General features: G+C 39.0%; 2 protein-coding genes across 3 annotated transcripts; one reads left to right on the forward strand and one right to left on the reverse strand.

Moving 5' to 3' along the window:
• The first annotated feature begins 3,008 nt into the window (after nt 1–3,008).
• LOC110067069 (uncharacterized) lies at nt 3,009–19,683 on the forward strand. Of its 2 annotated transcripts, XM_089285884.1 has the most exons (12): nt 3,009–3,286; nt 4,685–4,756; nt 5,043–5,334; nt 6,003–6,065; nt 7,007–7,069; nt 8,233–8,319; nt 9,185–9,625; nt 10,562–10,870; nt 12,643–12,780; nt 14,850–15,125; nt 15,539–15,829; nt 17,001–19,683. In XM_089285884.1, the coding sequence occupies exons 2-12, from the start codon at nt 4,754–4,756 to the stop codon at nt 17,069–17,071; spliced, it is 2,034 nt and encodes a 677-aa protein (XP_089142010.1). In that variant the 5' UTR covers nt 3,009–3,286; nt 4,685–4,753; the 3' UTR covers nt 17,072–19,683. The 2 variants fall into 2 exon arrangements, with proteins under 2 accessions (XP_089142010.1, XP_089142011.1); XM_089285885.1 differs by lacking the exon at nt 4,685–4,756.
• LOC110067050 (uncharacterized) lies at nt 19,217–24,712 on the reverse strand. The gene has a single exon (XM_089285911.1). It carries the CDS (start codon nt 24,176–24,178, stop codon nt 23,405–23,407), a length of 774 nt encoding a protein of 257 aa, XP_089142037.1. The 5' UTR covers nt 24,179–24,712; the 3' UTR covers nt 19,217–23,404.
• Between the last annotated feature and the right edge of the window lie 34 nt (nt 24,713–24,746).

Here is a 24,746-nt window from a genome sequence, read left to right on the forward strand (position 1 = left end):
TAAAATTGTCGGAGGATCTGAATGACCTACGTGACCTAAAACACTCGAATCAGTGGAGTGTGAATCTTCGTCCGCCATTTTGTATTTTCTTTAAAAAACCGCTGACCTAGCAGCCCGGCTGCATGCATCTTTCGCCCATGATCTGCCCCAGGGGGGAGGAACTGCTGCTTTTTCACAGGAAATTCACACATTGTCTACTGAAACATTGTAACATATGGAAGCATGGTCAATTAAAGCACTAAAAGTTTCTCCGATATCTAGAAAACTAGAAATTGCTCAGAATGGAAAAACTTGCTCGAAACAAAAAAAGTGGCTCGAAATACGAAAAGTTTCCAAAAAGTTGCCAAAAAGTTGCCGAGCAACTGGGGTCACTTCCAGCCTCGCTGCCATCCAATGGCCAGGTCACTGAGCATACAACTGTAAAAGGGTCTATTACAAGGAAAGCCGTAAAACCGTCACATACCTGGCTCGTGACGTCGTACTTTAATCGATATCATTGAATGAAGGCTCATTTTGAATTTTTGAAAGCCTTGTTATTGAAAAAGTTTGCAGCGAGGAATGAAATCAAGTTCATTATTTTTAGGAGACCTATTTATGAACGCATGACTACCTGTAAGCACCTATCAATATATAGAGGATATTACACGGTAGCGAGAAGATATGAATTTTATGTTCGAGTGGCAAGAACAATATCTCACGAGTGAGCGAAGCGAACGAGTGAGATATTGTTCTTGTCACGAGAAACCAATTCAACAAAAGCAAAAGGCGGGAATCGTGACTTCATTGAACGATACAACACTCACAAAGGTGACATACGGAAAATACGCCACTCGGGTCCCGGATGAAGTGGCGTATGGAATCTACGAGTGGTTTAGTTCCCAGTAAAACACTCTTCTCCATATAATAAATATAGTTTTTCTCACCATGTTTCATTGGTATACATGTTATTCGTGCTTTTTGTCGGTTGGCTGTCTCTTTTTACCCTGCTAATGAGCTAATGACGCTTATCAGCATTGGACGTTTTCAAATAGTTTGACTTTCTGTCTCATTTTGCCACACTCGCTTGGTCGATTGAGAGTTCCCCGCACTGTGGAAATGAATTAGGATTATGGGAATAAACCAATCAATCAGTCACAATTTCCGGTCAAATTCGTCTTCAATCCGAATCCGCAAATCTTTTCTTTCCAAAAAAAAAAAAAATTAGCAAATTGACGTCAGTTTTTTATGCGTCTGCCCTCTTATTGATGATAAATTGCGTCATAACATTGTCAAAGTGGCTGTGGAACCAATAGCCGCAGGCGAGTGGTTCTGCAGTAAAATTTGACAATGTTATGACGAAATTTATCTTGTTTCATTATTTGGTTTCATTGGCCCTTAAAAGCCCCATTAGGGGAGCGGTCAATAGACCTCAGTACGAGGTTCTGGGGAATAACTACAGAGTTTGTGGGCTTTATTCCCCAGAGCCTCGTACTGAGGTCTATTGTTTAAGGCTGAATTTAAATATATCGAAATAGGTCTATTAAGATGTTTATTTTATTTTTTGTGTTTGTTACAGGATAATTATTGTCCCCAGAGCTCGTGCTCCTTTTGGTCAGCACCAAGAATCGCAACCTCTTGACAGGTCGTCCTCGATTCACGGACCTCCAGTCAAATCGGACAAATCTGATTAACAAAGAATACGAAACAAATACTCTGGGCAAGAAAATCGGGTCGGGCCACAATCTCGTTCCCATAGTCTTCGTTCCCCTTGACCAGCGGTCGGAAAACGAGAACTCTGGGAGCATCCATTTCAGGCGTGCGCGGCGTGCGCCATAGATGCAGACTGTGCAGTGAAACGGATGAGCAAAATTCGGTTATTTCAAAATGGTTGCTCCTAGAGCTCTCGTTTTCCGACCGCTGGTCAGGGGAACGAAGACTCTGGTAACGGGATTGGTCGGGCCAGAGATCGCAATTCTTGTTGCTGACCACTGCCAAAGCGGAAGGAGAATACAACATTATTGGTAGAGGTTGACAAAATGTATTATCAACCCAGGGGCCGTAACGGGGAAGATTGTAAGTGGTCAAGGGGCCTTAATCGGGGAGGCGTTAGTTGTGCCGGCGTTAAACTCCAGTTGCAATTCCACGGATGGAAAGCTTGCTGCCGGCGTCATTTCGTTAAATTTTCACCCAGGGCCCGAGAATGCGGTATAGTCCTTAGGCCCAGATCCTCGAAATGGGACATTTCATACCACTCAGAGGGACAAATGTTATCATCAATCTTCAATCGCAAATCCTTTGTTTTGCTAGACTAGTTAATGTTGGTATGTGATCGTAGTGGTATTTAACTGACAACTGAAATTGGCACCACCCCCATTCTTGGTCAAAATTTTAAAGGAAGAAAAAATACCATTTTTTTTATTCCAAATGGTAATACAGTGAAACCTCTATTAAGCGGACGAGGACACTAAAATATATTGTATTTGGCTAATTTACGTCCTTGAAATAATCGATTAAATAGTCGATTAAATGTACCCGTATTATCCTTGCTATATTGAAAGGGCATTATTACAAACAAATTAAAGTTGGTAATGAAAGCTGATTAACTTGAACTCTGGATAGCTTCGTTAACAACCTACAACTTTATTACAGTACAGAGGAACCGTTGAATGTTAATTGTCAATAAACATTGCGTAATTGTTATAAACTTTCATTAAGCGGCACCCTAGATTAAGCGGACACTTGGGAAAGTCCCGAGGGTGTCCGCTTAATAGAGGTTTCACTGTAACTGATTTAGTTCTTACTTCGTGGGATCCAGTGAGAAGATTAAAGACGGAATTTTTCATTCCGCCCTTTTCTCGTTAATTGCTTTGCCTAAGTCTGTTTGCGTTGCCCCAATAGAAGCGATCACTGAAAACCCGGGTGAGAGACGATCTTTCGTTTCTTTTTTTTTCGTCAGTTACGTACGTGCTCATGTCATGACAACAAGATCGTTTACCAAAACAACAGGCCAAAGGCTTCAGGCAAAATAGCACTTCACTGACACTTCAGACGACGCTTCCGTAGATATCTTATTTCGTCAGTGTTTAGTTCTACTTCCTTTTCGCAGCATGTTGAAACTGTTTTCCCACCTAAACTGAACTTGCAAATAACAGGTCTACCATCTTTCCCTTCATTTCTTACTCCTAAGTACATCTTCTTGGAGCGATCTCGGCCCTTGTAACTGTGATTTTCAGTTGGCTGACAGGGTGAATCTGTGCTCTAATTCCTTTGGGACAGCTACGGTTGCTGCAGTGAAATATTTTCAAAGGTTAGTGCTTTTTTTCTTCACAATTAATGCTTGTTCTACTGAGTTAGTTCAATAACTCAGCCTCAGCTCACGGTCTTTGTTTCAGCTGTGAAAAGTGTCTGTCTATTTACTCCCTCGTCTAGCGAACAAATGCGCACTCACAGTGTGAGGCAGCCATCTTGATAGTTTACTCATTTGTGTTACATGCGGTTAAAAAATGCATGTTAATTTATCTGTTGAAAACGACAGAGCACCACATGTTAAACCTTCCAATCGAGAAGGGCTGTGACGTTCGCATTCTTATTTCTATGTTGTGGTTAAAACACAAATGAAAACTGACTAAAATCTTCGCCGCGCTTTAAAAAAACAACAGACAGTGAATAATTCCGAAGTGAATCACATTTTACGCTATCAACGTTTGACACCTTCGAATTAATATTGCGTCCAACGGCTATGCCCTCGAACAAGAAATACTGCGGAGAAACATGTGAGATCGAAGAACGTTAACACTGATTTGCTGATGCCTATATATGAAGTTATAGAAAGGCCTGTTTAACTGTTTGACTGGAGTCCATTAATCTGACCTTTCAATGGTTGTTGTATTAAATCATTGGTGGTCACGATAAAACGGACATTTGATGTTCTGACCTGACGATTCGACGAAATGTAAAACCAAGACATGCAATTCTTTGTCTTTACCAGAAGCTGGAATATCGTCTCGGAATATGAGCGGAATATCGTATCAAGTTGATTCGAGCAATGTTTATAAATCCGAGTAATGTTTATAAATCTGAAAATCTGTATCTTAAACAATCATGGACGAAATAGTAATAAGAACAGAAACAACAGACACATTTTGGGGTTCCACCGGAAGTAGCAATGTGAAACCTTCCAGTCTTATTATTCCGCGAAAATGAATATCAATATCGCAGGCATTCATTGTTGAACGTAGATTAAAAATCTTTTCTCACGAAAAAAGAGAGCACAAAATAAGATATGAGCAAGATCAGATGCAAGACAAAGCTGACCGCGTTCATATCTAGCCAGCACTGAGCCTGCTTGTGGTTTGAGTGATAGAACTGGGCCGTTCGTGTAATAGAAAGTCAACATTTGTTTATTTCCTGCGCCGGCCTAAGACTTTTGAAAATCAATAAGATCAGGACATAAGTACAATTACGAGGACTTGTTTAGTTCCTTTACGACTTTCACAAGGCTATTACGGTCGATTCATTGCGGTGACGTAGCCGAGACGGACGGCCAGTTTTTCGCTCGGACCACGTCACGTAAACCGAAACCGATTGACCTCGGGGAATTGTCGAGGGCTAGGAACTAGACAATATGGGCTGTCCACAGTCTGCGCGGTAACTCTTTAGCAACTTTCTTATAATTCGAACAATTTTTTCCTCTCTTGGGTTTTAGATTCAGGCTATCCAGGAGGCAGGAAATTGTTAAGAGAAACTGCTTATACTGCCGTGACACTGCCAAGCCATGGTATGTAGCGGCCTTTTGGTGAACTTTCTTAACTTTCTTCCCCTAAGAAGATCTACTCGCAAGCTACATTGCACGTATAATGTTGGCGAGGCATAAGTAGTGCAGATCGCAAAGAGACTTATTGAGCGCGTAACTAAAAAGAATTTGAGTGTCACGTTCAACAAGCAATATTATATTTTTCAGCCAGCGTCTTATCAGCGTGCTCAGTCTCACACTAGTGGTACAAAAATAATGCCACCTCAGAAACTATTTTTAACTTTAACTCTGACCTACACTCTGTAAACAGGTTCCCCCCCAAACAACTTCTGAGATGGAAGACAAGCATCGGAAAATACTCACAGGGTGCCATGTGGTGCTTGTAAGAGATCTTGAGCCAAAGAACCTGTTTGCGCATTTAATACAGGAGGGAGTTATGACTCCAGATGACCAAGAAGAAATTAACAAAATACCCACACGGAGAAGCCAGAGTGAAGATTTCCTAAGAAAACTACCAACAAAGGGACCGCGTGCACATCAAGAGTTCGTTAAAGCCTTGGAAGAAAAACAATCATTTTTGGCCTGCATTCTTTTAATAGAAGGTAGGTATAATTTATCCCATCACTTGAGATGTCTGACATATGCTAATTTTAAATAAGTTCGAACGTACACAGATACGGAATTCTTTGCTCCAAGACCACACGATTTAGTCATTTTTCACTGCACGGCTTAAATTAACAAAACTGAAACTACCAATTTTAAGCTATAACGTCCAAAAAAAGCAATTTTAACAGGTTTTTCTGTTGAGCATGGAGCGAAAGAAAGTTTGACAATAAATTTGCCGCGCAAGAGTCTCGGCCTCGCGCAGGAATCGTTCTCTTCCCTTTTTTATACGTTACAATCGCGGGACTAAGAAAAAAGAGGAGCTGCTGGTAGTACGAAGTTAATAAATTAATCGCAACCGAAGCCGGATTTCAAGTGCGAAATCATGCCTGACTTCATAACAAATGAAAGAATATTGAAGTTCCTAAATGGAGAATGGGGTAAGCGGCCATACATATGCTGTGTCCTGAGGACAAAGATCATATAGCTATCTATTAAATGCCTGCTTTTTGGCTCACTTCACTTAATTACAATCGTGCTCCCTTCACTTCACACTCTAAACTTTATTATCTCCCTGATTCGCGGCAATTCACTGGTTGGACAAGGCAAGAACTAGTGCTGTGACAGCATGTCTTCTATTAACTTGCGGTTTTGGATTTTTCTCTAGAGCTTAAAATTGTTGAGGCTAAGTGCAAGGACTTAGAAAATCGTTTGGCGGAAAAACAGGAAGGTGAGGCTAGTAGGATTATCTACATTAAGTCGTTTTTGTTTTGAGAGGTTCGAGAAAAGGGAATCGCTCTGTAGTAATATTTAAACCACGGGTCTGGCGACAGTGTTTCATAGCATTTCCATATACCGAGAAGGGTGTGGCAAATTAACACGACCCACAGCGGAGTATTTTAGTCGCAATTCTAGATGTTTGAATACGAGATGTAGCATCGTCTTGAGTGTTTGATAAGTCTCCTTAATCGAAGTTAAAACTAGTTTAATGAACTCTCTGAGCCAACTTCTAAATACAGCAGCTGAATGAAACCATGGTTAATGTTCCAATCTGCACATAACTGTGCCTTTGAAAAGAGAGGATGAAAAGTAATAGAGTTTATCCCCCATACAGGCGTTATTCCCGAGTTAATCCCGACCGAGTTATTTTTAGATCACTGCTGATTTCGGATATCCCAGGGGGTCTAGAAATAGCCAATCATGTGAAGCAGATTTTGCTCACGTGAACAGCCCAGGCTCATCCTCCTCGACATCCACGCAGCTCTCTTAGCCGTAATCCTCTCTTGAGTTTGAGAATGAGAAATTCTCGGACCGGGAAAATTCAATTAAGCGTGCCTGAAATCGGGCAAAATTGTTTAATTTAATTGATAACCTTCCGAATAATCAAACGGCAAGACAAGACAGAATTACTAAAATGAAACAAAGATAGTCGGATTTAAAGCAACTAAAAAAAAAAACCCCTAGAGCAACACTGTCTTTTCGTAATTTTACGAATTGGATGCCTGGAGTGAGGTAATTTCTCCCTCGTTATAATTTTTCTCCGTTAGTTGCATATTTATTTCGTCAAAAATACTCCGCTGCGCGTCTTATTTCAACCAAATTTGGTAAAACATATTCTCTCGTTCATTTTGTGAATATATTACACAGCATGTGGTTTGGATTTATCACTAGAATTCGTGGCTGCTGAGACTGGAAGCAGGGAACAAGAAAGTCAATTCCAGGAAAATCGGGAAGGTAAGGCTAGAATTATTTTTTTTGTTTAAAATCGTTCCTGTCCCAGACTTGTGACGAACATGCCTCGTGCCACTGTGTTCAATTTGTAGACGTTTGTAACATGAGTGAGGAAAGAAATAACGCTTTTGGTCTATTTTGATTGAGCCCAATGAAAAAGATATTCATTAGATTTATAAAGGATACTACATGGCTCGCTCCTCGTGTTGAAAAATATTTCACAAGTGAAATATTTTTCAACACGAAAGGAGAAATTTCGTGTCTCCGCTCGGCCATATAATATATATCCACTCGTTTTTAAAACTTGGCAAGAGTCAACTCTTGTACATGCTTATCAAAATTAAATAACAAAAAATTGGGGGATCCGAATCGTTTTTGAGTTACGGATATATTTATACCGAGTATGAGAAGTTCTTTTCTGTTATAAAAAAGTTGGAACGTAAATTAAGGAACTCATTATTTGAGACCGGAAATAAGTTGAGCTCTCTTAATTCGACGTCAGCACCAAATTCAGAAAAATGCCAGAGAGCTGGGCTGCATCGAGAACAAGAATCGATCACTCACTTTTCCCTATGCTTTATAAATGCAACACAGGGTGAGATCAAGAGCAGTTTCCTTAATTTACGTTACAGAAGATCAGTTCGTATCTTCCACAAAAAATGTAGACTTAAAACGGCTGAAAAAGTTCGTAAGTTTTGCGCTTTGTAAGTTTTGTGCGAGTTCTTTGGTAGATAAATTTACGAATAAAATGTGCCATTCCTTCACAACGATGGTCTGAAAGAGTTCATTCAATCTAGATGACTCATGAAGACATGTAGAGGCACAGTGGTTAGTGCGCTCGACACCGGATCGAGCCGTACGGGTTCGAGCCCTGGTCGGGGAAATTGTTTTGTGTTCTTGGGCAAGACACTTAACTCTCACAGCGCCTCTCTCCACCCAAGTGTATAAATGGGTACCAGGGGCACTGGCGAATTTATTGTTGGGGTAACCCTGCAATGGACTAGCATCCCATCCAGGGGAGTAGAAATACTCCTAGTCGCTTCATGCTACAGAAACAGGGTTAAGCTCCGGCCTCGTATGCCTCGTATGCAGACGTTACTTTTACCTACCTACCTACCATGAAGACATGCATGTGTGTCGGCTTATCTTTGTTCCTTTTTTTATAGCTTTGAACAAATCCAGCATCAAACAGCCCCGCTGGAGGAAGACAAAGTGCACCAAGAAGACAAAGAATAAATCACGGGGAAACTTAGGTAACTCACTTTACACTTTTAACACACAATTAATGTGTGTGAGACAATCACAAATCAACGCAAGATAGTTAAAAAATACCAACTGGCTGGAGGCTTAGCAGCAACATCGAACCATGAATATGCCAAAAAAAATCATTTGAATCAGTTGAATCATTGCCGCAGGTAATGTAGCTGGAATGCTGGATTCATGCACTGTGGGTATCATCGTTTGGAACTTTGATTCAGGCAGTACCAGGAAACTGAAATCATTGGCAAACACTGATTGATGAGGTTGCAGCAGATAATCAGCCTAATATAAAGGATGACCAGCTGATAATTTTTTCAGGGTTGTAACAGCTGCGCAAGACCAGAAGCAAAGTGTGAAGAATACCTAGACTATTATGATCAGCTACATAAGTTCTTTCCCAGGAGATGATTACCATATACAATTACGCGACAACCCTGTTCTTGTTCCCACCTCCCCCTGCTCCAATTAAAGCACCGTCCCAATTCATATACTACTGTACTTTGCGAGAGCTAGGGCCCAATGTGACTCAAAAACCTTGTTCTTCTCCATTGTCAGCGAGAATATATGGGACCAGGTGGTTATACTGAACAAAGTGCTCAAAACCTCAGAACGTACCTTTAAAGCTTTCGTGGCACGAATATTTGATAATGTTAACTTCGGGTCGTACGCTGAGAAAGTATCTTAAACTTCTTATAAGAGCCCGCAGATACAAAAGGCAGTAACTCAACACAACTGATCTTATGCCTACCATACGTCCCCTCTGAGTACTATGCTAGTAACGAACGGTCTCTAACGCAAGAAATTACTCTAAAATTTATATCATTATGTTCTCCTTCTTTCTCTCACTTTCATCTTTAGGTACTATACCCATCAAAGTTGCTACTACTGGTGTTACTACCAAAAAAACTGCACAGAAACAAAATAGACAACAAGATCGCTTGAGACGCTATGCAACAATAGAAGTGGAGAATTTTCCTGTCACAACACAAAAACAACTACAAAACTTTTGTTCTCATTTAAGTTTAAAATTCAATGTAGAGTTAAGAGATAAAAGACAAGGCAGTTTAATAATGACAGTTCATTGTCGTACTCTGGAGATTCTTGAGCGGCTGTGGGAAGATTATTGCTCGGGTAACTTAGACACGTTAGCCGAGGAGTGCTTTCTTACAGACGAGACAACAAAGACCAAAGAGGAAATGGGAGAAAAGAGTGACGATGATGTGGATACCGTCGGTTTGGAAACAACTATCTTGAAAGAGGACTACTTGAGGTGCAAAAAGTTTTTAACAGAAATTTCTGGTAAGCTGAGTTCCCAGGGTGCAATTGAACGAGAGCGTGGCCTATCAAGATTAAAATAAACAACTTGAAAAATAAGTCAAATTGTGAGTGCATTTTCAAAAGGATGGCTTGTATAAACCATCCACAACAAATAAATTTGTAATCCTGGATCTCCGAGAGGATAGCATTTCTGACTTTGATAAAGTGACGTATTATCTTTGAAGTTTGCTGAAGTCATAATTAAGACGTGACTTATCTTCACAGGAACATAAACGAGAGCATTCTTATCGAGATTCAAACAAGCACCTTCAAAATTATGTCAAATTAATCACAGTTAATGTTACAAGAAATTCTCGCCTTATTTTGCGGAAGAAATGTACATTTTTTTGCATCATATTCATTAGTAGTCGGCGTATAGTCCCGTGAAAAAGACTTCAAAATACAAGTTTGACGCCTTCTAGAGCTTGTACACAATTTTGGATTTTGCATATTGATTTGATATGGTCCAAATCCTTCCTCACATAATTCGAGCTTCAAAAGAAGATAACCGGCCATCTATCTCCATGTAATCCGTTCTGTTCTTCCATGGTGTTTTGCGTATGAAATGGCCAACTACAGTCGTTACCTCTCCGTTCATAATGCCGAAATGACCATACTTTCAATTGATCATCTAGATGTACATCTTCAGTTGATAAGTCAAATGATTCTTGCCTTTTGATTGGTTCTTACTCACGATCAACTGGAGGACAGACGCATAGATGACGTCATTACCCTTTTTTTGTTTCTTTATTATATAAAATAGATAGATCCCATATTGTGGTGCGTCTTATCAGTAAGTGATCACAGACGATGTCAAAATTTGGTCTAGGTCAGTTCATATAGCGAAGAAACAGTGCTCCTGATCTCGAGTTCGGATCTTATCCAGTAAATAACATGTCTGTACTTTGATCTACACAGGTCTCACGAAAAGTTTAACAGACGAAGAAAATGTTGCTATGGAAAACATCAAATACAAGAACATCCTCTTGAAGTTCTATGTGCTGCTCCTGGAAAAGCTTGATCCAAACAAGGTTTCACTTCAATTGCTGACGACTGGTGTATTGACCTCTGACGATAAAGAGAAAATAGAGGAAAAACCCTCACAAAGAGAAAAGAATGAAGAGCTGTTGATGATGTTAGCTACGAAAGGACCGAGAGCATATGAGGAATTCGTGAAAGCCTTGGAAAAGGATCACTCTTTTTTGGCTTGCCAGCTCTTAAAAGAGGGTACGTATAGCGCAGACCAATTTAAAATGTGGCAAGTTAGTGCAGATAACCAATTACAAGTCGGTAAAATTATAGGTTTTTTTAAATTTCTTCTCAAAAGTGCAACATTTTGATTTGAAAACATAGAAGCCTGTAAATTTCGTGGGCCTATTTCTGTTTGAAAGGCTTTTGTGATAAGCACTTATCAATCTTTCTCGCGGAACTAATATTTTCAGGTGACTTATAAGCCCAACTAATTCTGTATTTGCCCTTTAAACATGGCTAAACCTTTGAGGTGAAAAAAAAATTCCCCATGAGAACTCAAGACATGAAAACTTTGATACTTCTATTTAAAACTCATATATTCTTGTTAGAATTCCAAATTATTAAGCATCACCTCGATAACTGCTTCATAATGTATTTATGCTTTTATTTCGTTCGTGAGCCTGAAAGAATAGGGTGAAGAGAGGCGGGGGGTGGAAGGTGAGTGGGGTGGGGGTGGGGGTGGGGGTGGGGGAATCTCCAGACTTTGACCCATTATTAGTCAGCTTTCACAGTTGGCACACAAAAATATTTCCTGCTGAATTTTAGAAAAATGTCACAAAGTTTGACTGCCATAGCTTGGGCGACAAAAGTTTGAATCAGCACGGGTACTGTGGCCCCCCCCGGCCCCCGGGCTAAATATGGTCAACCCAAGTTCTATGGTCGTGAAGTGGGCATTTATGGTGTCTGAGAATAACGTAGCGGCAAAGCTCTACAATAGCGATCAATGAGGTAAAGAACCAAATCTATAGGTCTGTTGGCTTGCATTCGCGGAGGTGGGTTTAAGTGGTCGTTTAAGGGTCGATCAGGATTTCCGTATGTTAGTTTCTGAGGGATTATTGTAGTAGGGAAATCAGTTTCTTCTTTTGTTAGCGTTTAAGTGCCTATGAAATAAAAAATAATTGCTGCTTAATTGAAAGGCGTTTCAAAGTTAAGAAGAATGGCATTTTCCTTTTTGGAATATTTTTTTTATTTTAGAGCTATTTATGCTTTTGTATTATGCAAATGTGGAAAATGATGACGTCATAAGTGATTCCACTAAAACAGGACAACACTCAATCAAGAATAACTCTAGAAATATTGAAGCAGTGTTCTTTAAACTTGGCACCAGAACTGTACATCACAAAAGAAACAAAATGACACCCGTCGTGCCGTTGCCATGACAACAGTTATGCCGCTGGTCCTGTTTTAATTAAGACTAAATTCCCAGATTTTATCTTAAACAAGGATCATCCACTCCCACCAATTTAATGGGGAGAGTTAAGACAGTATGGGAACCATGTGTGTTCCGAGCAAGACCCTCTGTCCCACTTTAAAAGGTTGCAAATGGGGATATTTTGTTTTTCACAGAAAGAAACTGGAGCCAAGGTGTCATTCTGTTTCTTTTGAGTTGTACATTTCTGGTGCCAAGTTTGAAGAACAGTGCTCCAAGATTTCTGGAGATATTTTTGATTCAGTATTTTACTGTTTAAGTACGTGGAACTATTTATGAGGTCATCACTTTCCTCATTTGCATAATACAAAAACGTGAATATCTCTAAAACGAAAAAAGATATTCCAAAAAGGAAAATGCCATTCTTCTATACTTTGAAAAGCCTTTAAAATAAGCAGCAGTTGTTTTTTTACTTCATAGGCACTTCAAATATTGACTAGAGTGTAATCAATCGCATTTCTAGTGTACAAATTGTTAAATTATTTAGTCGGTAAGGGAAGAGAGAAGTATTGTTAATACGCGTTTGTTTATTTGGCAGAAAAAGAAAATTTACGGTATGAAGTAAGGGAGGGAGAATGGCTACTGAATGAAACGAGGAATGAGCTGTGGCTTGAGAAAGAAAAAGCAACAACTGTTGCTAGCGAGAACGAAAAATTGAAGGCCCAGCTAGAGGAAGGTAAGACTTACAAAATATATAAAACTACTATTTAAACAATAGACCGCACTTTCTAATGGTTTAGCGGTGCAATAAAACCACGAGGGATGCGTGTTAATTAAGCTCCTGGACGCCATCTTGCATTTCTTTAACAGACTAGTGTCCCTCGTGGTCGATTGAGAATTTTCAAGATCTTCTTCTTCCTTCCAACGTGTTAAGTTTTTAGGTTTGATACTGATAAACCGATTTTCTCAAGCTTTTCATCCATAGTTTCTAGCTTTGAAAGGATGATTTCAGCTGTCGCCTCTGAAAATAAGTCGGCATTTGGAAGACTTTGGAGTTCCGTAACATCTGCCCCCGGGGGGGGGGGTACTTTGGGAATTTCTGGGTGGAGATGTGCCGCTGGGACCCTGGAACCCTTAGCCTATACCAGAGCTAGTTCAACTGAATTGTGCTAACCTATACTAGAATAAAATCCCCAAATCCCCCCATCTATCGACACTGTTGAGGCTGATTTGCGTAAATTTAAACTTGCCGATTTGATTTGTTTATATTTTTGAGTGGCAATTCCTGGTTTCCTTACTCTAGATAAAATCTTCAACCAACCGGTCAGTTTTGTGAAAAATGATACCCTATTCTAGACCCAAACGCTCTGACTTTTATACCCTATCCTAGAGTAAATTGCTTGAAAACCATACCCTTCACAGCGGCACATACCTATATAGCCCATATATGGCAGTGCCACCCCCGGGCATCTGCCTAACGTTTGAGTGAGGAGTTTGAACTTGAAAGTAATCAACTTGCTCCTTTCTCCACTGGCGAATTGCAGCAGGCACTCGAGTCACTGCCTTTCTAGCCTCTCTTTTATTTTCAACACAAAAATTAGCGAAAGAAATAAACGACGTGTCGACATCGTCGGATGTCATTTTCAAGTAAATGTGTAGGTTAGGGTTAGGGTTATAAGACAGCTATAAACGACATTGTAAGGAGACAACCACGAGATTTGAGCAATTAAATTGGAAAAACACTACAGCCAGTATTTACGAGTAGAAAAATTGAGGACGATGTTAAGATGCGCGAGGAAAAGCCAAGCGAAGCGTTTCTATTTATTCAAATGTGGCCTGTACGATGCAAGCTATGTCGGCTACACTCGTCGGCACCTATTTCAAAGTGTTGCCGAACATCAGAGCTCAGCCAGAATCGGAAACCACATCAAGGAGGAACATAACATGGAGCCAAGGAACCTCAAAGACCCTTTTACCATCTTAAAGAAATGCATGAGTAAACTTGACTGCCTGCTATATGAAATGTTATATATCAGAGATCTCAAGCCAGTACTTAAAACTCATTCACACTCAATCAGAACAAAATTGTTTCTTTAATTAACATAGTTTCCTAATAGTCATTTGTTCTTGTTTTCTCGTCACTTAACGTATTTTGCCACCTTATGCGTATAATTGTAGATCTATTTATAATGCAAAAACTAACCTGCATATTTACTTGACAATGACATTAGATGATGTCGAAACGTCATTTATTTCTTTCGCTAATTTTTGCGTTGAAAATCTTCCCTCAAGCCTTGCTTATTCGATCTCTTTTAATTATAGAAAAAATGGTTAAAAAAACACAACAAACTATGGGAGCGGTGAAGGAGTCCGATTTCAGTTTTCTAACTCGTGAAATCTCCAGGAAGCTGACAACTCAGTGATCTGCCTTAGAAGAGGAAGAGATGACAGATGATATCTGTTGCTGTTATTTCTGTTATTCCTTCTAGAGCGGTTTCCAATTGAGTGTCGTTAAACCAAAACCAAAGTAATCACTCTAGCCAATCACAAAGGACACAGACAATCCAGTGAACCAATCAAAACTCGAAGAAATTACATGTACCTGATGCAAAGCGAGGGAAAACGTGAAGGAGTCAACACTGATTTTGGTTTTACTTCTGACTGGATGAAAAAGTGGCGCGAGTCCTTTAAGCCAATCGTGTAGCGAATCGAAGTAAGGCAAAACCAATAACCTTTCGACACTCGAATGAAAACCTCTCAATGCATGACTGTAACACAGTATTTACATATGTTTTACGTATATAGCTAAAAACGCAGAGCCGCGAAAGAAGGCTATCTCTGTGGTGGAAATTGCTGGAATAATGAAAGACCTGGGAAGCGGTTGGGAAGAACTTGCAACAGAACTTGAGCTTGGAGAAGCAAACGTTCGCAAGATAAGGAAAGAGAACAAAACAGACCGAGAAAAGGCCTATTCTGTCCTCACGATGTGGACGGACAAGGAAGGAGAAGACGCAACATTGGAACGTCTGGTAGATACCCTTGAGAAAATAGCAGAAAGTATCCCTGTGGAAAAGATGCTTGGTATGTAAATGTGAAAGGTTTAGGTAGCAATTTTAAGTCACCCACAAAGTTCTCTACAAGTTACATGAAATATCAAATGACTACATATAAGTTAGGAGCCGAGAAGAAACCGGGAAGACTAAATAAGTAACTCCAAGAGAAAGCAAAGGCAATTGGAAAGATTGAGGCAATTAAGATTTTTCAATGAATTTGAAAAATTGAGGCCTAGTCCCTAGGATACTGTATGCCTTTCACCTTTGTTAGAGAAAGCTCTACCTATCTTTCCTAACGGAATGATATTCACATGTTACAATTACAGGAGTGCTTCGATGAATTTAACTTATTAATTTTTGAAACAAGAATTTTCTGTATTGATATTATGCCTGACGATCTTGTGAAAGATCCATGTAGTTCAGACATGCTTCATTTCGCAGAGTCAGAAAAAAGAGTCGATGACCAAGGGGAAGTGAACAGGCTTTTGAAGAAAGCTAAGGATGAAATTTCAATCGAGAATGGTGAAAAAGAAGCCAGTGGGGAGAGCAGTGAGGAAGCTGTGCTAAAGGAACTAGGCATTCAGTTGCCAGAAGGTAAAATTGCAGAGAAAGATGAAGATGACCAAAAGGAAGTAGCCAAGCTACTGAAGAAAGTTCATGATGAAATTTCGATTGAAAATCGCAGAAAAGAAGGAAGAAAAGAGACCAGTTTGGAGGCTGCCTCTAAGGAAGGTAAAATTGATTAAAAATGTCTGATAAAAGCTAGCTTAAAGCCAGGTTTAAGCCAGGTACTGATCAAGACAATTAAATATTTCGAAATATATATATTATAATAACCGGCATAGTTAACAGAGGGGAATGGTTATGAGGCCTGAGAAAAACCAAAGGGGCAATCAAAAAGGCCAAGATTTATTTTGGAAGGTCAACGACCGTGCACAATCGTTTGTTTTGCGTTCAAACACTGTACATAAATTACGAGACCAAAACGTTTATGTTGGCTAGCTGCTTGGTCAGAGATAACAACTATTGTGTTTTGGTTGAAAAAAAAAAAAAAGAAAAAAAAAATTTTACAAATTAAAGAACTTTTCCAGCCCGACGGGAGTGGGGAGGGGGGGTTGGGGTTGGGGGTGGGGAAGAGAACTCCCATATGAAAAGGTAGGGGATGCTCGTTAGCAAATTATAATTAAACCACCAAAGGATGTCAATCTGGGCTTGGCTCGAGCTTTATTTTTATCTATTAACTATGTGCCCGGGAACGACTCACTTCGTTGGTTGGTGACTTTCCTTACAACTGTCGACCCCTAATTTTCTTGTGGGGAAACACTCCTTTATCCTGTGAATCTTGTCGTCGGCATTTCGCTTTATCGATTTATTTCGGGCGAATCTCAACTCAAAAGACTGATTCGTAACAAAGAAATTCGACTTGTCATGAGACCCCGCCTACAGAGCCGGCTCATAACAAGAATTTCCCTCACCAGAATCAAATCAGGCTATGAGTAATCTTCGAGCAAACGTCTCAAGGATAAGCCGGCAGATGCGTTGAGAATTCGGAACAAAAAAAGCATTGGAAATGTCAAGAATTGAAACAAAGGATCTAACATTTCAAATCAATCTTAGATGAACAACCATCTAATTGACCTTTCAATTTGATAATGTAAGTATCATCGATAAAGTCGATAATTTGGTTCGAAAGTTATCGATATCAGCAATTCTTATCTGGTTTTCTTATTACAAATATTAATTTTTTCAATTTTTTTGCAGCTGCAAACTTTTATAATATATTTAATTGCACAAACCAATATATAGGCTTTGTTATTACATCAAAAAATCTTCAGTCTATTTATTTATGCTTTTTATATTGCAAAGGACGGCGACTACATGAATTCTTGCCTTTTTATTTTAGCTTCAAGCCGTGAAGAAAAGAACCCGAAGAAGAGAGGAAGCAAGAAAGAAGCTAAGCCTATGACTAGCTAGAGTTCAGAGATTAGTTCAAAGCACTTAAAGGGTTAGAGTTAGGGTTAGTGAACCAAAAATTAGACATTTTTTCATTTGAGTTCAATGTGTCCATTAAGCATGAAATAAACATATTCTGAAGTTTCAAACGAATTGGACGAAGCATTGCGGAGATATCGGAATATTAAAATCACTGCTTTTTATCCTTCATAATCGTAGAGCGGTCGGGAAATTGTCGGATAATTGTCGGAAAAAAACTTGTGACGTCACTGTTGGTGAGCTCAAGAAATGCGGGAAATTTGAAATTGTTTTGGTTGGCCGTTTTGGTTTCAAGTTCACGGTGAACTTCAGAGGAAAACCACTCTAAAACAAAAGTTAGCACTTTCAAGTTCTCCCAGGACCCAAAAATTAAAAGAGAATGGCTTATAAAAATCAAAAGAGAATGCTTCATGTCCTCGAAGCATTCGCGCGTTTGTGTAAAACACTTTACCGAAGATTTTTCGAACAAAATCTTGTAGTAAGGAGTTTGTTGCGACCCTCTTTCAAGCTTCGTCAACTTGTAGTCAAGAAAACGACGATTTTTAACTTCACTATGGAACGTTGCAAGCCGGCAATTGGACAAAAAACAACGAAAAACAAGCGAATAATGCCCGCCAAACAGCAGGCGAACTCCTCGACCATTTCCCAAGTAAAATAAGTTTGTATTTAGATCCAAAACCTTCCCCACGAAAGACTCATCGACACAGGAACGCAGCGATGGTCAAGACAACAATGACGTCACAAAGCAAACTTTCAGTTCCATTCCTCCATTAAAGTACGTGCGCGTTCATTTTGGAAGCGTTTTCGTGGCTCAGAAAGTAAAATTTCCGCATAAGTTTCCCTTTACATGTTTTTGTTTTAACATTTCGTCGCTATAAAATGGCTGAAGAAAAGATGTCTAAATTTTGATTCATTTGACCTTAAGGGACAATGTGAAGGGACGAAATGTACAAGGTAACAGAACATAAAGTATTTGCAGGTTCATCTTCGACACTGGCCCCAATAACTTCTCCTGAGTGCATACACTCCTGGAAGAAATTCTTTGTATTTAGCGCTTAGACCCTGCCAACCATTCCAGTATATCCCTCTAACAAACACAGGAGTCCAATATCAAGTATTCACGGACAAAAGTTGTTCAAAGATTTGAATATTGGAAGATTTCCACATAGTCGACTGGAATCCGGAGAGGCTGGACATAAGAAAGGTGCATAGCAAACCGACCAAGAAGATAAAATCAGAAACAACGATAGCATTATTACTTTAGTCCTTGCTATGGCATAAAGTGAGTGAATGAATGCTATAAAACTTCTGAGAAATTCCAAGCGAACAAAATAGAAAATTTCTCGATAGCGTACAGTTATCGCATCTAATCTCAGTGGAACTGAATTAGACAATACTTGGTGACATCCCTCCTAACATTATACGTGAAAACCGATTGTGTGTTAGATTTTCTCCTCGATGGAAAACCCCCGCAAGCGTTTTGTTGAAAGTCGCCCCCCTTTCTAGCGTTCGAAACCCAAAATGGTCAAATAACCATAAACCGAAGCACATACCAAAAGAATTTCTTTTGTGTTAAGACATTTTGTTATCCCACACATCTCGACCATATACAACGTCACTTTAGCCGGTGCGGATTTTTTTCTGCAGGCAGCACTCCGGGGGTCCCTGGGACAGCCCACCCTTAACCTACAGTACAAACTATTTTTAACGACTGACTCTGGAAAGCTGGTACGCTAACCTAGAACAAACGCCTCTTAACAGATGTCAACAACTACCGGCGCCTTACAAACGACTTATCCATGACGGAAACGAAACCGACAAACGGACTTCCAACCGACCGACTTAATTTGACTAACAATGGACGGACCAAAAACCGACCAATTTGACAAACGATAGGCGGATCGAAACCCACCAATGACTGATGACAAACTTTACACGAGTCTTTCAGCCAATACCATCATGGCTAAGCTGACCAATCATGTTCAACGGACCAGACTTATAACATCATCGACTGACAAACACTATTCACTTGACTCTGAAGATGACTTCCGCTCAGGTTGTCGAAACGTCAGTCACCACAACAGTTCTTTTCAGAACTGCCCTCACCCGGACGATCACACTATACTATCACACTATACGGCATATGCTTTATTTCAAAATACAAACATTATTTACAACATGGTATGTCTGTCAAGTACACATACAAACTACTTACAAAACCAAAAAACATTGCAATTAGTTCTATTTAAATCATCCAATATCATTATGTATACCACCTACGCAAGGGAAAAGAGATATCTACCCTTAAAACATTAAATCAATAAAACTAACTGATTAGACTAGAACGGTGCCCTTGAAGGAGCATCTTCTTTATGATATTTAACTATTAGATGAATTTTAATCTATGTTCTCAACGTTATATTTTGTGTTTAATTTATTGACAAAATCAGAGAGAGTAATTGATCTATTGTGGAGTTTGCTGGTGTATGTGTAATAGCGCATATACAACATGGTATAATTGAGTTTTCTTAACAGAGTTTTGTTTGCAATTGAAGAGGTGGGAAAAAGGCCAAATAAAGTTTCTTTAACAGACAGGTGTTGATTAATATAATTAACGTTATTGAACCATTGAATAACTCTTCGCTGGAAAGCTTTTGAAAATTGGCAGTTAATAAAGGTATGTTCGATGAAGTCTTCATTTCCACAATATAAACAATCACTATCTTGTTTGATACCTAAGCGGCATAATTCTTTCTTGGTGACTATAATTCTATGTAAGAATTTGTTATGGAATCCTTTTAATTTATTTTCTCTGCAAATCTATTTTGCCAAATTGAAGATATGTTGCCATTCACTGGAATTTAAATTCATACTATTACTCCATTTTTTCGGGCCAGTAGGAAATGAATAATTTACCTTTTTATTTAGTAGCCAGTAGAAATCCTTTGCCTTTGTTTTCTGTAAATCGATGGCAATATTTTCAGCTAATTGAATCTTAGTATTACGATTTCCTAAATAATTTTCTTTAAGAGGTTTGTCTTGATTACATGCCTTAGTTACTAATGCTTTCGGAATAGCATTAATTACTTGATAAAAATTTAGGAAATTAGTTCTTAAGTCATATTTGCTTTGAAACTCTTGAAAGGAAAGAAGTTGTCCATTTTCATTAAGTAAGTCCTTAATACAAATAATTGCTTTGGAAAACCATTCCCGAAGAAAGAAGGGTTTCCCTCCTATTAAAATAGTTTTATTGTTAAAAAGGATTGTTTCCTGCCCCTGTTCATACTTGTACTGAGATTTGATTTCAGAAAAAAAGGATAGAATGTCCTTGTAGAAAGCTGGCAATTTAGGATCTAAATATTTTGTGTCATAGTTACGTCTGAGCAGAGAATTTAATTCTCCAAGTTTTTTAAAAAAATAGTCTGGTATTGATTTCGAATTATGGCTGTCGGGATTTAAAAGTCTTCGGATCCAGGCAAGTCTTAATGCCTTTATCATTATATCGACATCAGTCATACGAATTCCGCCTTTATCATAGTCTTGATAAATACTTTCTCTCTTAATTTTGTATTTCTTGTTGTCCCAAAGGAAACCGAATAACTTATTTTTGATGGCACATCTGATTTCATTTGGGACATAGATTATAGACTATTTGTGATAGCCCGAGCGATTTAATGATCAAACCTTTTCCAAACAGGGTCAAATTTCTTGCTTTCCATAAATCCAGTTTTGTCTGCAATTTCTGAATTTTTAAATCGAAATTAAAGTGCTTGTTCTTGTTTTCATCATAGGAGAAGTATACCCCTAAGATTTTAACAGTTTGGTTTACCCATTCTAATTGTAATGAGTTGGTTTTGTTCGTTGACCACTTTCCTAACCATATCGCCTTAGTCTTTTTTACGTTTAATTTTAAACCAGAGATGGTACCAAATCTACTGACTGTGTTAAGAGTGTGTTCTACAGAAGTAGCACCTGCGAAGAATAAGTTAGTGTCATCTGCAAATTGACTTATTTTAACCTCGTTTCCAAATAAATTAATCCCTTTGATTTCGACTGTCTGACGAAGTCTGTTCGATAATATTTCGGCCCCAAGTATGAAGAGATACGGGGAAAGCGGACAGCCTTGTCTGACCCTCCTTGTTGGTTTAAACCAGTTGGTGGCGAAACCATATTAATTACAGTGCTTTCAATATTAGCATAAAAGATTCTAACCCACTTCTTGACATTCTCACCAAAATTGAAAAGCCCTAATATCTTCTTTACGAACTGCCATTCTAAAGTGTCAAAAGCTTTTTTAAAATCCAATGACACCAAAATTCCTCCTTTTTTCTCCGCCATGGTGTACTCCATTACATCGTTTATCAATCGTATATTCTCTCCAATATAACGACCTTTCATAAATCCAGTTTGATCAGAGTGCTCTAATTTTGGAAGTACAGTCTCTATTCTTTTAGCCAAAGTTTTAGATGCGATCTTATAATCTATGTTGAGTCAAGTTATAGGTCTCCAATTCTGTAGGTCTAATAAATTGGATTCTTCCTTGGGTATCATGTAATAACGCCTCTTCGCTGTGAAATGGAGAGTTCTCCAACTTCAAAGGCTTGGTTTAGACTGTTTATGAGATCAGTTCCTCCTAGATCGAAGAAGTGTTTATAGAACTCAGCGGTAAATCCATCTTCGGCTGGAGATTTATTGCCTTCGAATGTTTCTAACACCTTCTTACATTCTTCCAAAGTGAAAAGCCTTTCCAGTTCGCTCTTTTCTTCGTTACGAAGCTTTGGAATTTCGATATCCCCAATAAATTCATCAAAATCCACTTGGGACACCGTTGTTTTGGAGCTGTATAAATCTTGGTAAAATTTCTCTATTGTTTCTAAAATTTTGTCTTTGTCCTTTATTATTTCCTTATCGTCAGTCTGGAGTTCGGTAATTGTTTTCCTGTTGTAGTTTCGTTTTTCTAAATTGAAAAAGTATTTGGTCGGTCGCTATCCTTACTCTACCCATCGGCATCTAGATCGGAAGATAGCCGCGCGTCCTTTTTCTTCATATATTGTCCGCATTTCTATTTTAAAGCTCTCGTATTCATTTAAAATATCATCTATGTTTGATAAATTATCACTGTTACATATTTTATAATCAAGCTCTTCCAATTGTTTAGAAATTTCAGATTCCCGCTGAAAAGCATCTCTAGCTTTTCTTTTCGCGAAAGACACGGTGTGGTCGCAAATTTCCATTTTAATTAATTCCCATGCTAATCTTTTGTCCTTCAAAGACTCGTATTTCTCAAGTATTCGAGGAATTAATTCCCAGATTTCACCTGTGTAATTTTCGTCCTTCAATATGGTGCTATTGAACTTCCAAAATCCTGGCCCCCTTGGCGAGTTGTTTGGCCATGATAAACAAAGATGAACTGTTTTGTGATCCGGAGCTATTGAGGCCCTAATTCCGGTGCTTTTGACGTGTTTTGAAAGATTCTTTGCGATTAAAATAAAATCCAATCTAGACTTAACATTTAAAGCTTTGGACACGTAGGAATAAGTGTTCAAATTTGGGTAGCGAGCTCTTTGTATATCTATTAAATCAAAAATTTCCATTGTCATCAAGAGTAAATGCCTGAATTGTGTTGGTTTCCACAGTGTTCCACCTTTTTTATCTTTTTTTGTTAATGTGCAGTTCCAATCACCTTCAACAATGTGGTTGGTCAATTTAGATTTATCAATGATGCAATTATTCAGTTCTTGGATGAATTCTAATTGCTCCGATGGATTATTTGGTGCATAGATATTGCAGAATGAAACTTTCTGCCCATTTATATTGACTGTAATGAGAACAATTCTTCCTGAATTGTTACTATAAGAGTATTGTACATTATAGCTTATTGAAGGGTCTATTAATATGCAAGTGCCTTTGCTGTGTCGAGACCCATGGGAGAAATACATTTTGCCTCCCCATTCGTTTTGCCAAAATGTTTCGTCTTTTAATTGAGAGTAAGTTTCCTGAAGAAAGTAAATGCTTGCCTTTTGATCTTTTAAATATGAAAAGATGCTCCTTCTCTTCGCTTGATCGCGTATTCCCCTTACGTTGGGTGAGATGGCTTTGCACATTAAGTTATTTTGCATTGGAATGTAATTGTGTAGTTTGGAAAAACAGACACACACACAAAAAATAACAACAAACGCTAGTTCCACTAAATAAACTAAAGAAAAATTAAAAAGATTAAGCTTCTCGCTATGCTTTCTTAGACCACCTTGAGACTTCCCTCATTTATTACATAGTTCCAGTACTGGTGGCAACTTACCAGCAATCTATATTAACCTAAAGATTATTTAAATCATCCTCTGTATTAATTCGGATCGGCCTACCCTCGGGTGAAGTCTTGACAAAGATTTTTCCGTCTACAGTCCACACTCCTTTAAGTAATCCGTCTTCCTTCCTTCCGTTGACAATCCGCACCAGGTTTCGCCGGTATGTTGTCAAATTCTCGTTAATAAATATGCGGTTTGAAGAGGCCCTTGCTGCTGCAGGTGCGCTCGGGAAGAATTGCGAGAAACTGACAGTCCTTAGTTGAACTCGTTGCTTGTAGAGTGCCCTCTTAACTTTGTGGCTAATAAATCTTGCTATGATAGGCGTCGTCTTTTTTCTTTTGATCCTGTGAGAGATGTCGATATCTTCTCGCTTAACGTTGACGTTTAGGGCTTCTGCGATTTTCAAAACTGGATCTTCGTCGTTGCAAACATTTTCAGGAATGCCCTCAATCTCGAGGGAATTTTTTCTCTTATACTGTTCGAGCGTGTCCATATTTTCGTAAAGCTCGTCGATTTCTTCTTCCTGCTCTTTCACCCGTGCTTTAGTCGCTTTCAATTCCAATTTGAGTTCGTCGTTGTACTTGAGCGCTGCGTTTAGTGATTCTTTGGCAGTTCTTAGCTCAGATTCCTGTTGCTTGAAAGAGGTTTTTAGCTCCGTAACTTCATTAGAAAGTTTGTCCATTGATTTTAGAAGATCTTTCAGTAATGCATGGGTATCCGAGAGGTCGGGTTGGTCGTCTTTCCGCTCCACTGCATCTGCAGGCTGAAAGTCTGCGGACGCCATGTTGACACGTTTAGGATCTGCAATTTCGTCGTCGGTGGACCCTCGGACCAGACTTAAAACATCATCGACTGACAAACACTATTCACTTGACTACTCTGAAGATGACTGCCGCTCAGGTTGTCAAAACGTCAGTCACCGACAACAGTTCTTTTCAGAACTACCCTCACCCGGACGATCACACTATACGAACTAATAATCAGTGGATGCAAGCAAAAGAGTGACACTCAACAACAAAGTAACAGCAGCCCTACTATAAAAGAGAGACTACCTCATCAAGCTCGTACTTCCAGCAACAACTTCAGCACTATCAATAACTTCACAGGTACAATGAACTTTTACGGTGAGTTTCCTGGGTTTCCTGGGCCATCTAATGTGCAAATACCATCTTACCAAAGCACAGAACCTCAGCGTTCATGGAAAAGGTCAGAGCTCCTGTTCTCTCAGACTCAGACGAGGACTAGCTATTGTTGACTTTACATTTTTTTTGTACCTCAAATGGGTTTAATAGCATTATTGACGGTAATTTTGCCCTCTTTAATGTTTGCTTGTGTACATAATAATTTTTTTC

Source organism: Orbicella faveolata, unplaced genomic scaffold, assembly GCF_042242905.1.
Source record: "Orbicella faveolata isolate gen_17 unplaced genomic scaffold, um_ofav_v1 contig_13, whole genome shotgun sequence".
NCBI classification, from domain to species: domain Eukaryota; kingdom Metazoa; phylum Cnidaria; class Anthozoa; order Scleractinia; family Merulinidae; genus Orbicella; species Orbicella faveolata.

What these genes read in the sequence shown, in the direction of transcription:
- LOC110067069 (XM_089285884.1), top strand. An exon ending in TAAATCACGGGGAAACTTAG is followed by an intron (nt 8,320 to 9,184) that starts GTAACTCACTTT and finishes TTTCATCTTTAG; the next exon opens with GTACTATACCCATCAAAGTT. An exon ending in CCCTGTGGAAAAGATGCTTG is followed by an intron (nt 15,126 to 15,538) that starts GTATGTAAATGT and finishes TTCATTTCGCAG; the next exon opens with AGTCAGAAAAAAGAGTCGAT.
- LOC110067050 (XM_089285911.1), bottom strand. Translation starts at nt 24,178, where the DNA reads ATGGCGTCCGCAGACTTTCAGCCTGCAGATGCAGTGGAGCGGAAAGAC.